General features: G+C 62.4%; 1 protein-coding gene across 5 annotated transcripts in view; it reads left to right on the top strand.

The window, feature by feature from the left end:
- GRID2IP (Grid2 interacting protein) overlaps positions 1-12,876 on the top strand; it is a 39,258-nt gene extending 26,382 nt beyond the window's left edge. For 3 of the 5 annotated variants that reach the window (XM_064389945.1, XM_064389948.1, XM_064389947.1), the window contains 13 exons: positions 213-330; positions 636-946; positions 1,970-2,383; positions 3,209-3,296; positions 4,213-4,290; positions 5,246-5,442; positions 6,227-6,382; positions 6,874-6,960; positions 7,362-7,491; positions 9,359-9,477; positions 9,774-9,938; positions 10,387-11,639; positions 11,740-12,876. In XM_064389945.1, coding sequence (XP_064246015.1) covers positions 213-330; positions 636-946; positions 1,970-2,383; positions 3,209-3,296; positions 4,213-4,290; positions 5,246-5,442; positions 6,227-6,382; positions 6,874-6,960; positions 7,362-7,491; positions 9,359-9,477; positions 9,774-9,938; positions 10,387-10,458 — 1,935 coding nt within the window. In that variant the 3' untranslated portion in view covers positions 10,459-11,639; positions 11,740-12,876. Of the gene's footprint in view, positions 1-212; positions 331-635; positions 947-1,969; positions 2,384-3,208; positions 3,297-4,200; positions 4,291-5,245; positions 5,443-6,226; positions 6,383-6,873; positions 6,961-7,361; positions 7,492-9,358; positions 9,478-9,773; positions 9,939-10,386; positions 11,640-11,739 lie in introns of all 5 variants that reach the window. The other 2 variants (XM_064389944.1, XM_064389946.1) reach the window with 1 other exon arrangement.
- Positions 12,877-13,169: the final 293 nt, after the last annotated feature.

Below are 13,169 nucleotides of genomic sequence, written 5' to 3' on the forward strand. Positions count from 1 at the left end.
AGTGCCACCCTGCCATGGCAGGGACACCTCCCACTGTCCCAGGTGCTCCCAGCCCTGTCCAGCCTGGCCTGGGCACTGCCAGGGACCCAGGGGCAGCCCCAGCTGCTCTGGGCAGCCTGGCCCGTGGGGACTGTCCTGTCCCCAGGGCAGGGCAGGTCTCTGGGGCAGGTCTGGGGCCCCACGGGCACGGCAGCAGCTCTGTCCTTCCCCAGATGTCGGCCGTGTACGCGGAGCTGGAGAACCGCCTGATCGGCGGCTTTGCGGGCAAGGTGGGCAACGCTGCCCTGCACAGGACATCGCCCCCCGCCCCCGAGCTGCCCCACGCTGCAGGTACCTCGGGGGGACCTCAGGGGAGGGCGGGCAGTGCTGGCCAGGCTGGGGAGAGGGCAGTGTCCCCTTGGTGCCGTTTCACGAGGCAGCAGCCGTGGTTCCGCGGGCAGGGCTGGCTCTGCCGGATGGTTCATCCCCTGGGATCACAGCCTGGCAGCTCCCCGCTCCTCTCCTCTCCTCTCCTCTCCTCTCCTCTCCTCTCCTCTCCTCTCCTCTCCTCTCCTCTCCTCTCCTCTCCTCGGGCTGCTGCCTGCCGTGCCCGGGGGCCACAGGACACCCAGGAACCCCTCGGCTGTGCCCTGCAGGTGGCCGCAAGCCGGGGCTGGCGTGGCCGAGCGAGCTGGCGAGCCAGCCCTGCTACTACCGGCTGCACAGCAGCGTGGCCTCGCCGTGCAGCACCGAGTCCAACCCCTACGTCAGCCTGGACAGCAGCCCGGCCCCGTCGCCCAAGCACCGCCAGTACTCGCCGCTGTCGCGGCGCAAGAAGCTCTTCACCTTCTCCAGGCCCCCGCGCAGCCGCGACACCGACCGCTTCCTGGACGCCCTCAGCGAGCAGCTGGGACACCGCGTCACCATCGTGGATGACTTCCTCACCCCCGAGAACGACTACGAGGAGGTGAGCGTGGCACAGGCTGCTCAGAGCGGGAGCTTTGGCACTCTGGGCATGGAGCTGCCCATGTGTGGGCTGAGGGGACACATCCTGGGCTCTGCAGGTGGCAGGGAGGGGCAGGAGACCCCGGGGTGGGATGGATGGATGGATGATGGATGGATGGATGGATGATGGATGGATGATGGATGGATGATGGATGGATGGATGGATGGATGGATGGATGGATGGATGGATGGATGGATGATGGATGGATGGATGATGGATGGATGATGGATGGATGGATGGATGGATGGATGGATGGATGGATGGATGGATGGATGGATGATGGATGGATGATGGATGGATGATGGATGATGGATGGATGGATGGATGATGGATGGATGGATGGATGGATGGATGGATGATGGATGGATGGGTGGATGGATGGATGGATGGATGGGTGGATGATGGATGGGTGATGGATGGATGGATGGATGGATGGATTGATGGATGGATGGGTGATGGATGGGTGGATGATGGATGGATGATGGATGATGGATGGATGGATGATGGATGATGGATGGATGATGGATGGGTGGATGATGGATGGATGGATGATGGATGGGTGGATGGATGGATGAAGGATGATGGATGGATTGATGGAGGATGAGGAAGATGGAGGATGTGGGTGAGGATGTGGAAGATGGTGGATGGAGGACGAGGAGCATGGAGAATGTGAGTGGAGGACAAGGAGCATGGAGGATATGGATGGAGGACGAGGAAGATGGAGGATGGTGGATGCAGGATATGGATGGAGGATGAGGAGGATGGTGGATGGAGGATGCAGGACAAGGAGGATGGAGGATGTGAGTGGAGGACAAGGAGCATGGAGGATGGGGAGGATGGAGGATGAGGAGCATAGAGGATGGCGGGTGGAGGATGAGGAACATGGAGGATGTGGATGGAGGATGAGGAGCGTGGAGGATGTGGGTGGAGGATGTGGGTGGAAGACCAGGTGCCACCTGCAGCCCCTGCTGTGTGCCCACCCAGATGAGTTTCCAGGACGACCAGGGCAGCTACGTCACCAACGATGTCAGCAGCAGCGAGTACATCAGCAGCAGCGACGAGGGCAGCTCCCTGACCTACTCCACGCTCTCGGACCACATCCCCCCGCCCCCGCTCAGCCCCCCGCCCCCGCCGCCCCCCCTGCAGTTCCACGACCCCCAGGGCGGCCCCACCAAGGCTGAGGCCACCAAGGCCAGCGCGGCCCCGGCCCCCAAGTCCCTGGTGGGCCACCTGCACCCCGTGCCCCCGCCGCCCCCGCCGCCCCCGCCGCCCCCCGTGCCCTGCGCCCCCCCCCTGCACCGGGGGCTGCTGCACCGCCGCAGCGACTGCAACCACATGAGCGTCAAGAGGCTGCGCTGGGAGCAGGTGGAGAACTCGGAGGGCACCATCTGGGGGCAGGTATGGCCCGGGAGAGGGGATGGGGAGGCACGGGGGTCCCGGCCGTGCCGGGGGAGCAGGCTGTGCGAGGCTCTGCAGGGCTCCCGCTCGTCCTTCGGGGGTTTGCACCAAACCGCCGGGCTGGGAGAGGCCCTGGGAAGCCTCTGAGCTGCCGGATTTGTCTGCAGCATCCTGGGAGCACTTCCCTGCCCTCGGGGGTTGCCTCCTGCAGATGTGTTCTGCAGCTGGGGGGGTTCAGTGGGAAAGGATGAGGATGGTTGGAGCAGTGATGGGAGAGCCCTGAGGACAGTGGAGGGGACAGCAGAGGTGAGGGGTGAGACAAGACACGACAACCCCCTGGCATGGTGGCCATGAAGTGGTGCAGGACTCAGGTGGATCCATCCCTCCCCGGGGTTTAGCTCCAGCCTCAGCTCTCTCCTGTGCCCAGGACGTGCCCTGTGCCCTGAGCAGCCAGAGGGGAGCTCTGGGATCATCTTCCCATCCCACAGGCACTGAAACCCTGCAGGTCCCTCTGCCCAGCGCTCCAGGAAGGAAGATCCTTCTTCCCAGTGATTTTTCTGTGTGCAGAAAAATCCCTGAAGCTCCTGGAATTCCCGTTTTATCCTTCAGTGAGGGATCATGCCCAAGGAGCAATGGAGACAGAGGTGCTCTGCAGGATTTCAGCTGTGTCAGGAGCTGAGGGAATCTGCAGGGCAGTGGCTGAGCCTCCTGTCACAGGAGGGTGCCACCAGCCTGTCCTGGCTGCTGGGGACAGCGAATGTGCCCGCAGAGGTGGCACTGTCGCGCTGTCCCTGAGCCAGCACAGCTCCTGACTCCTCCCCACAGCTCGGGGAAGACTCGGATTACGACAAGCTGAGTGATATGGTCAAATACCTCGACCTGGAGCTGCACTTTGGGACTCAGAAGCCCACGAGTAAGTACTGAGCCCCAGAACAGGTCCTGGTGCCAGCTGGGAGGGACTGGGAGGGACTGGGAGGGACTGGGAGGAGCTGGGGCTGCACGGGCAGCAAGGCAGTGCCTGTCTGTGACATCACCCTGGCACGAATTTGTTCATCCTCAGGGTTTTGGGGCTGGTGGCACAGAGGGTCATTAAGGTGGAGATGGTTTCATTATCTCCCTTAATGATCTCTGCTGCCATGGTCTATTTTCTCTCCATTTCACTGGGCACTGAAACCCGTCTGGAGGCTTTCACCAGTTGCAATTCCACCAATTCCAGCTTGAGAACCCTGGGAATGCTGAAAAAGCCGTGGAAACATTCCTGTGTCCAAAGAAATCCTCACCAGCAGCACTTTTCCCTTTATGAAACAATCAGTGGGTGTCCCAGGAGCTGTGGTGGCTCTGGGGCTCTGTGCCCGTGCAGCTCCCATCACTCTTCACTGGGGTGCCCCACTGGGACCCTCACCAGAGGAGTTTTTGGGTGCCCCAGGCCCAGAGCAGGCTCCAGGCTGGGCTGATCACTGGTGATGCTGTGGGAACACTCCAGCACGGCTGCTGGGATGGCTGAGCTCTGCTGCAGGGAGCCCAGCTGGCAGAGGGTGAAAGGGACTCATCTCAGGGGACACTGAGATGTTTGTGGGATGTTTCTGAGCAGTCTGGGGTTTCTGTGTGCTTCACCTCTTGTTTTACCTCTTTCAGCTCCAGCTGAGTCCTCCATTGGGGAGATCTTTGAATTGCAGAATTCAAGGATTCCTGGAGCCATTGCAGTGTGCCAAGCATCCGTCCTGCTCCCTCTCATTCGTGGTTTCACTGTTTGCAGCACAGATTTCTTCCCGCTGGAGCCGCCTGAGCCTGTCCTTACCCGTGATTAAATCTTTCAGTTTCTCTTCCAGAGCCAACCCTCATGCCTGAAAACTTTAAAAAGAAAGACGTGGTTGAAATTTTGTCCCACAAAAAGGCCTACAACACATGTAAGTGAAGCCCAGGGTGAAGGTAGCCCCGAAAGGGGCCCACAGGTGGGAAGTAGAGAACTGGAAAGGTAAAGGGAAGGAACACGAGCTCCATGCCACGGGCACAGCTCAGCTGGGATGGACTCTTCTGCAGCCCAGGCTGCGTTCAGCCCGGCCAGGGGCAGGAGGAACCTTTGGGGGAGGATGGGGATGGGATGGGATGGGATGGGATGGGATGGGATGGGATAATGGGATGGGATGGGATGTGCCTGGTGGTCCTGCAGAGCCCGCAGGGAGTGGGGCAGTGCAGGGGCGGTGCTGCCTCTCCAGGGTGTTCCTGGTCCGGAGGAGGCTGGGAGGGGTCGGTGGGACCCTGCCAGGGACCCCCGGGCTCCGGGGGAGGCGGGAGCAGGGCCAGTGCCAGGGCCGGTGCCAGGGCCGGTGCCAGGGCAGCCCAGCCCGGGGTCTGGGTGAGCTGCACGCCGTGCCCTGGGGGGCTGCGGGACTGGAGCGACCCGAGGGGCCCCACGCAGCCCCCGCAGGGTCCCAGCGAGGGGAAAACCCTCCCTGTGCCAGGGCTGTGCCTGCCTGGGCACGGGCACGGGGCTCAGGCCGGGGAGAGGGATGTCCCGGTCCTGTCCCGGTCCTGCGGGGCAGTGTGTCCCGGTCCTGTCCCAGTTCTGTCCCGGTCCTGCGGGGCAGTGTGTCCCGGTCCTGTCCCGGTCCTGTCCCGGTCCTGCCGGGCAGTGTGTCCCGGTCCTGTCCCGGTCCTGTCCCTGCTCCTGCCGGGCAGTGTGTCCCGGTCCTGTCCCGGTCCTGTCCCTGCTCCTGCCGGGCAGTGTGTCCCGGTCCTGTCCCGGTCCTGTCCCGGTCCTGTCCCTGCTCCTGCCGGGCAGTGTGTCCCCAGCACTGCCACCCCCGGAGTCCCCTCCCTCCCTCCCTCCCCCCGAGTGACAGTGTGTGCCTCCCTCCGCAGCCATCCTGATCGCCCACCTGAAGCTGTCGCACGTGGAGCTGCGGCAGATCCTGATGACGATGGAGACGGATCGCCTGGAGCCGTCCCACATCAAGCAGCTCCTGCTCTACGCCCCGGACGGGGACGAGGTGCAGCGCTTCCAGAGCTACACGGAGAGCCCCGGCAAGCTGAGCGAGCCCGACCAGTTCGTGCTGCAGGTACCGGCGGGGCTGGGCTCCGGGGCTGTGTGTGCCTGGGCACACTCACCTGGGCACACTCACCTGGGCACACTCACACCTGGGCTGTATGTGCCCGGCCTGGAGCAGCACACTCACACCGGGGCACACTCACACCGGGGCACACTCACACCGGGGCACACTCACCTGGGGCTGGTGGCACTGGGACCTGGGGGTGAGGCTCAGTTGATGCCTGCAGGGTCTGGCAGCCCCCAGGGGCAGGTTCAGAGCTGCGGCGCCACCACCACGTTTGCTCCCTGCTGACAGTGACTTTGCCCAGCTCTGATTCATCTTCCATTGAGGAAGCCACCCGTGGATGGTGGTGTGGGAGTGCCCATCCCGTGGCAGCACACCTGCCCAGCCTCCCCGTGCCAGCTGCAGCTCCTGCACCCCCGTGCCAGCTGCAGCTCCTGCCCTCCCCGTGCCACCTGCAGCTCCTGCACCCCCGTGCCAGCTGCAGCTCCTGCCCTCCCCGTGCCACCTGCAGCTCCTGCACCCCCGTGCCAGCTGCAGCTCCTGCCCTCCCATGCCAGCTGCAGCTCCTGCATTCCCCGTGCCAGCTGCAGCTCCTGCCCTCCCATGCCAGCTGCAGCTCCTGCCCTCCCCGTGCCAGCTGCAGCTCCTGCCCTCCCATGCCAGCTGCAGCTCCTGCACCCCCGTGCCAGCTGCAGCTCCTGCTCCGGGCACAGGGCAGCAGGAGAGCCCTGAGAGGGGGCTGTGGCACTGCAGAGGGTGACCCTGCCCTGCCCTGCCCTGCCCTGCCCAGATGCTGTCGGTGCCCGAGTACAAGATCCGCCTGCGCAGCCTGCACTTCAAGACCACCCTGCAGGAGAAGACCGAGGAGATCAAAGCCAGCTACGAGTGCATCTGCAAGGCCTCCCTGGAGCTGAAGAGCAGCAAGAAGCTGGCGAAGATCCTGGAGGTGAGAGCGCTCCCTCCCCCTTGGGGCAGCCACCTCTGGCCCTCAGCATTGCCCCGGAGCCCCCAGGGCTGTGTCCCACTGCTGGGCAGCATCCCAGGCTGCCCCCTGTGCCCCCCACACTGCCCTTCCCCCTGAGGAGCTGGTTTTGGGGTCCTGGGATGAGCTGTGCCCGGCAGAGAGAGAACAAATTCCACTGCAGGTCCTCCCTGACCCTCCTCAGATGAGCTGTCCCAAATTGCTGTTAATTCATTTGGTTTTGCCTTAAAAAAAAGCAGGTGGGACAAATGAGGTGGCTGTGTGCTCAGAGGCGTTTGCAGAGGAGGGATGAAGCTCCTCAGTAGCTCCTGGCCAGTGACCCCTCACCAGATCCTTAAATCCATGGGGACAGTGTTTGCCTGCACATTTTTGGGTGGGGAACAGAAGTTCTGGGAGCTGGGAGGAGACAGGGGCAGGAGCCCACAGCCCCTCATCCCCTGCTCTCCTCTTTGCAGTTCGTGCTGGCCATGGGCAACTACCTGAACAACGGGCAGCCCAAGACCAGCAAAACGACAGGATTCAAAATCAACTTCCTGACCGAGGTGAGGAGAGCCAGGCTCGCCCCCGGGGCAGGGACACCGAGCCTGGGAGCCAAGCTGCTCTCAAGGAGACCCTGGGGGCCAGGAGGGGCTGGGTTGATCTGCAGGGGCCCTTCAGAGGGGCTCTGCTGTGCCTCTGGTGGGAATCCTGCCCACCAGGGCTGGCAGGGCCCAGGGGTGGTGGCAGAGGTCCTCACCCCACAGGGTGACAGGGGACAGCCCTGCCCTGCAGGAGGAGCACCCCACAGCCCCCAGCTGGCACAGGTGCTGTGCAAGCATTGAATGTGCACTTTAACCACCAACCCTGGGCACGTGGGGCTGAGGCAGGAGCAGCCCACCCCCCGAGTGTGTGTGTGACCCCCTCCCTCTGCAGGGGGCTCCTCACTCGTTGTGCTTTGCTGCAGCTGAACACCACCAAGACTGTCGATGGGAAATCCACCTTCCTGCACATCCTCGCCAAATCCCTCAGCCAACACTTCCCAGAGCTCCTGGGCTTCGCCAAGGACCTCCCCACGGTGCCGCTGGCTGCCAAAGGTAAAGCACAGAGGAGCTGTGTGCCCTCGGGGCTTGCTGTGAGCCTGGGCTCAGCCCGGAGCTGCACAGCCCTGGCAGCAGCAGGACGGGAGCCTGGGCAGGTGAGGAAGGGCCCTGAGCAGGGGGAGAGCCTCAGGGAGGGCCGAGCTCAGTGACAGGGAGGTGACAGCCATCCCACACTGCTGCAGGTGGCAGTGCCTGGACAAGGCTCTGCCCCTGCCCTGCTGCTCCCTTCTGCCTCGAAACCCTGATCCCAGGCTCGGAGCACCTTGGAAGTGCAGGGGAGCAGAGGGAATGGAAGAGCCAGGAGATGGCGTGGCCCAGCCTCTGTGCAGGTGTGCAGGTGCTGCTGCAGCTGCCAGCACTGCAGTGCCACTGTCCCCGGTGCTGCAGAGCCCCGGGGAGGGTCTCAGTTCAGTCACAGCTGGCTCACCTTGAATGAGGAGCTCAGTTTTCTGCAATGAAAACCAGGCACACACACACTCTGGAGCTGTTCTGCCTGCTCTGGAGCTGGGGTGGCACAGGAGGCTGGCAGGTGTGACACGGGAGCAGGGCAGTGCCCGTCCCTGAGCTGGCACTGCTGGGGAGCCCTGGGGCAGCTCTGGGCCCCCACGACAGGGACACGAGGGGCTGGAGCGTGGCCAGGGCAGGGAACAGGGCTGGCAAGGGGCTGAGCCCCAGGAGGGGCTGAGGGAGCTGGGGAGGGGCTGGAGAATTCCCGAGGGAGCTGGGGAGGGGCTCAGCCTGGAGAAAAGGGGGATCAGGGGGAATTTCAGTCTCTGCACAGCTCCTGCCAGGAGGGCACAGCCGGGGGGTCGGGCTGTGCTCCAGGGAACAGGGACAGGAGCAGAGGGAACGGCCCCAGGCTGGGCCAGGGCAGCTCAGGGTGGATTTTGGGAGAATTTCCTCCTGGAGGGGCTGCCCAGCCCTGGCCCAGCTGCCCAGGGCAGGGTGGAGTCCCCATCCCTGAGGGGTTTAACAGCCCTGGGCATGTGGCACCTGGGGACAGTGCTTGGGTGGCTTTGGCAGAGCAGGGGAACAGCTGGGCTGGGTGACCTTGCAGGGCTTTCCCAACCTAAATGATTCCCTGATTGAGATTCTAAATGATGCAGTGAATTTTTGCAAAGCACGAGCTGCATCCCCCTTGCCCATCCTGCTGTGTGTGAGCAATTCCCTTGGGAATTGGTGCTGCCCTGGGTAAATAAAGGAGCAAATTCGCCTGGAGCTGTGAATTCCACTGGAGGAAGGTCTGCCCCTGGAGCTTTCCCAGCTGGAATTTCTGTCTGGGCTAACTCTGAAATAACCCTTCCCTCCCTGGAGGCCCCCAGCTGCCCAAACTCCTGCCACTGTGTCCCCTTGTCCTGATGTCTGTGTCCCTCCTGTGTCACTGTAGGACACGAAACAACACAAGGTGGACACGCTGCTGCTCTCAAGGCAGGAAACAGGAAGTTTATTTTCTGACTCCAACATTTATAGGTTTCCAAAGGTGGCAGTGGATTGGAGGGTGGCAGTGCCACCTCTCCAGTGACGCTGGACAAACCAACAGCCCATCAAATTTCTCCTCTTCCATAAAAAGATGCAAAACATTGAGTTGTTTACAGAAAGTTTGCTACAAAAATGCAAACATCAGGAAGCTTAGAAAAGCTTAGAAGATCAAAGCAGCACTCCCGGGTGTCCATCCCCCGAGCCCTGTGTGCCCCCTGTCCCTGGCATGCTTTGGCACTCCTGGCTGCCCTGGTGTGAGCCCTGGTGCCCTCTGGCTGCCCACCCTGCCTGGACAGCAGGACAGGGGTACAGAGCAGACAGACAGACAGACAGGCTGCCCACGCCGCCCAGCCCGCCCCGCTGACCCCGCTGTGCCCCGCAGTGAACCAGAGGACGCTGACAGCCGAGCTGAAGGACCTGCACAGCACGGTGAGTGACATCCAGAAGGCGTGTCACAGCATGCCAGCCACCGCCGAGGACAGGTTTGCCATCGTCATGAGCGTATCCTTGCGGGAGAGGGGAGCCCGGGGACACCCTGCCTCTGCCCGGGGGGCTCTGCCCGGGGGGCTCCCCGTGCCTGGCACGGCTGGGAGCAGCTTTGGGGGTGCCCCGTGTGGCACAGAGCTGGCACAGCGTCCTTGGGCACAGCAGAGCCTGCCAGCCCCTCCACGTGCGCTCCCTGCTGCCAGCTGGGCTGGCGGCCAGCTGGCTGATAAGGGATTGATAAGGGATTGATAAGGGATTGATAAGGCTGGGGTGCAGCCCGGAGCGGGGTTGGTCCTTAAGCAGCTCTGCAGTCCTTCCTGGAGAGCGCCCAGCCTGCCATGCGCTCCCTGGACGAGCTGCAGCACAAGGCCATGGAGGAGTTCAGCAAGGTGCTCTCCTTCTTCGGGGAGGACTCCAAGATGACCACTTCTGAAGCCTTCTTTGGCATTTTTGCAGAGTTCATGAGCAAGTTTGAGGTGAGTTGGACCCTTGCAGGGCAGCCAGGTGTCTCCTGTGGGGTCACTGAGGTGTGTCATTGGTTTGTGGGTGGGATGGGGTTTTGTGAGCAGCTGACCCGAGTTAGAGGCAGCTTTTCTGATGCTGATAAGGTGCAATTCTTCTAACACACAATCAGCTGGCCAGCTGGCACACTGAGGGAGGCCTCAAGCACAAGCCCCAGGGGAGAGTGATGTGGTTGTTCACAGAGGGTTTGGGCTGGAAGGGACCTTAAAATCACCCCATGTCCACCCCTGCCGTGGCAGGGACACCTCCCACTGCCCCAGGCTGCCCCAAGCCCTGTCCAGCCTGGCCTGGGCACTGCCAGGGATCCAGGGGCAGCCCCAGCTGCTCTGGGCAGGCTGTGCCAGTGCCCTGAAGCTGCTCCTGGCACAGCAGGCTCTCAGTGCTGCCCTTTGTGTCCCACAGCGGGCTCTCAGTGACGTGCAGGTGGGCGAGAGCCAGCGCAGCCCCAGGATGACCTCTCCCCTCGCCTGGTGATGGCCCGAGGCCACCTGAGGGCTGACAATTCCTTGCCAACAAAGTGCAATTTGCTCCTGTCCAGTCTGGTTGTAAATACGCTGCTGCCACCTGCTACCACCCAGCAGAGCCACAGGGGACACCGAGGAGGCACCGCAGGTGACACGGGGTGACACAGGGTGACACGAAGACAAACCCTGCCTGCTCCTGCTCTGACAGAGCTGCCTCAGCACCCTCCACTCCCAGGGCATCCCCGAGCCCAGGGTTTTGTGTCCATCGGGTAAAACCCCACCGTGCCACGTTTCCCAGAGTCCTGTGACCCCCCCCAGCAGCTGCAGAGCCCCCACACCCCCCGGCCCCTGCCCAGCGTGGGGGCTCTGCCCAGGCTGCCATGGGCTGGGGACAGCCCGGCCTCAGAGCCCTGGGAGCCCAGAGCAGGCCAGCAGGGAGGGAGCGTGGCCACCTCCACTCCCCTGGGACCCTGAGGACGCTGCTGTCCCCTCCCGTCCCTGTCCCTGCCCTTCTGCCCTGGGCAGAGCAGGGGGGCTGGAGCTGCACCTGCCCAAGGGGAGCAGTGGAGCAGAGAGCCCTGCAGGTGCCTGGAAGCCTCAGCTCCCTTCCCCTGGCAGCCAGAGGTGCTGGAAAGCAGCAGGACCTTGCAGACCCCTTCTGGCACATCCCCGTGGGCCCGAGGATGGATCCGGTCTGATCCTTCCAGCTCACGGGTCCTTCCTGGCCACCAGCTCTGCCCAGAGCTGTGCCAGGGGCTGACGGGCCTTGAAAGCTTCCCAAGGGAGGAACAGCCTGAGCACGAGGTCGTTGGAGCTCGCCAGCAGCCAGCCCTGAGCATGGGAGCCTCCTTGGAAAGCACAGAGTCCTGGAGAGGAGCAGGAGCCCCCAGAGAGGGCAGGGGCCCTGGGGAAGGCATCCCTGCCCCGCTGGGCCTGGGGGGGCTGAACAGCCCTGGCATGTGGCACCTGGGGACAGGGGACAGTGCTGGCTTTGGCAGAGCAGGGCAACAGCCCTGGTGACCTTGGAGGGCTGTCCCAGCCTAGATGAGTGCACGATTCCGGGAGCCCCTTTGCTGGAGCGGCAGGTTCCATGGGGAACAGCCCAGGGAACTGCAGAGGTGTCCATGGCCACCTCCAGCCGTGCACACCCACAGTGCACACCCACCTCCCAGTGTGCACACCCAGCTCCCAGTGTGCACACCCAGCTCCCAGTGTGCACACCCACCTCTCACTATACACACCCACCTCCAGCCATGCACATCCATCTCCCAGTGTGCACACCCACCTCCAGCTGTGCACACCCAGCTCCCAGTGTGCACACCAACCTCTTGATGTGCACACCAACCTCCAGCACATCCATCTCCCAGTGTGCACACCCACCTCCAGCCGTGCACACCCACAGTGCACACCCTCCTCCAGCTGTGCACACCCTCCTCCAGCCATGCACACCCACCTCCAGCTGTGCACACCAACCTCCAGCCATGCACACCCACCTCCAGCTGTGCACACCCTTCCCTTGATGTGCACACCCATGTCTCCCCGTGGCCAGCCCGTCCCTCTCTCCCCGTGGCCCGGCTGTCTCTCAGCTGCCCGGATCCCCCCCGGTTCCCCCCGTTCTGCCCCGGGCAGGGAGGGACAGCGTTCTGCGGCCAGTGCACCTCCTGCGGGGGCTCCCGAGCTCTCGATGCTTTGTGAGCATCCCCTCCGTGCAAAACCCACCCGTGTCCCCTCCGTGCAAAACCCACCCGTGTCCCCCCTGCCCCCCGTGTCCCCCGTGTCCCCCCTGCCCCTCCTGCCCCCCTGTCCCCCCGTGTCCCCCCCGTGTCCCCCCGGCCCCGCAGTGCCCTGCAGGTCCCCCCTGCCCCCGGCCAGCACAAGGGCTCCTCCTGCAGCCGCGGCTCCAGGACGCAATCACCGACCGGTGCATTACTTACGGGACACCTCACGCCCCTCAGATCTCCGGGTTTGGGTATTTTTTTAAGCCCTGCTGTAGAAAGCGAAGTTTATTTTCACGTGTTCTCTCCGTTTGTACAGCTCTAAGTGCCAGGTAGTGGGTAGCCTTGTGTTCCCAGAGGTCCAGGACAGGGCCACGCTCCCCCTGCTCCCCTTCCCTTCTGGATGTTGCACACTGCATTCCATTGGTTTTGTTTTTTCCTTTTTTTAAAAAACATACCCAATATTTAAACCACCAGAGGTTCTTTTGAAACTGTCCTGACAGAAGATGCTGTACATAGATTTTGCTACGTGTTGTAACTTTCTGAAATAGTTAGGACTCCAATCCCTTTGGTATTTTTATGTGAATATTTTCAAAGAGCCAGAACTCCTGATGATATGATTTGATAATGGGACAATGTATATTCACAGTTCAGTCTCTGCCCAATGCCTATGTGCTATTCCTAAAATAAAGCTACTGCCTTCTGCCTCCTGACTGCACAGGCCTGTATCTTCTGTCCAGAAGTGCTGCTGACGTGTGAGGAGTTCTGCACTTGTTCATCCTGGCCCTGACAGCTGCAGGCTCTCACCTGGCTGGGCTGGGGCTGGTGTGGAGAAGAACCTTCCTGCACCACAGCATCCAGGCTGGAGGGATCAAAATCAGCAGCAAATTCTTAAAATAGTATGGATTTTTAACTCCAGCCTTCAGAAGAAAACATTTTGTGAACTCTATGAGCCAGTGAATTGTTTCCCTCTGAAAAAGAATTCTTGGCTGAGGCCGAGTTATGT

This window comes from Passer domesticus, chromosome 15, assembly GCF_036417665.1.
Source record: "Passer domesticus isolate bPasDom1 chromosome 15, bPasDom1.hap1, whole genome shotgun sequence".
NCBI classification, from domain to species: Eukaryota; Metazoa; Chordata; class Aves; order Passeriformes; family Passeridae; genus Passer; species Passer domesticus.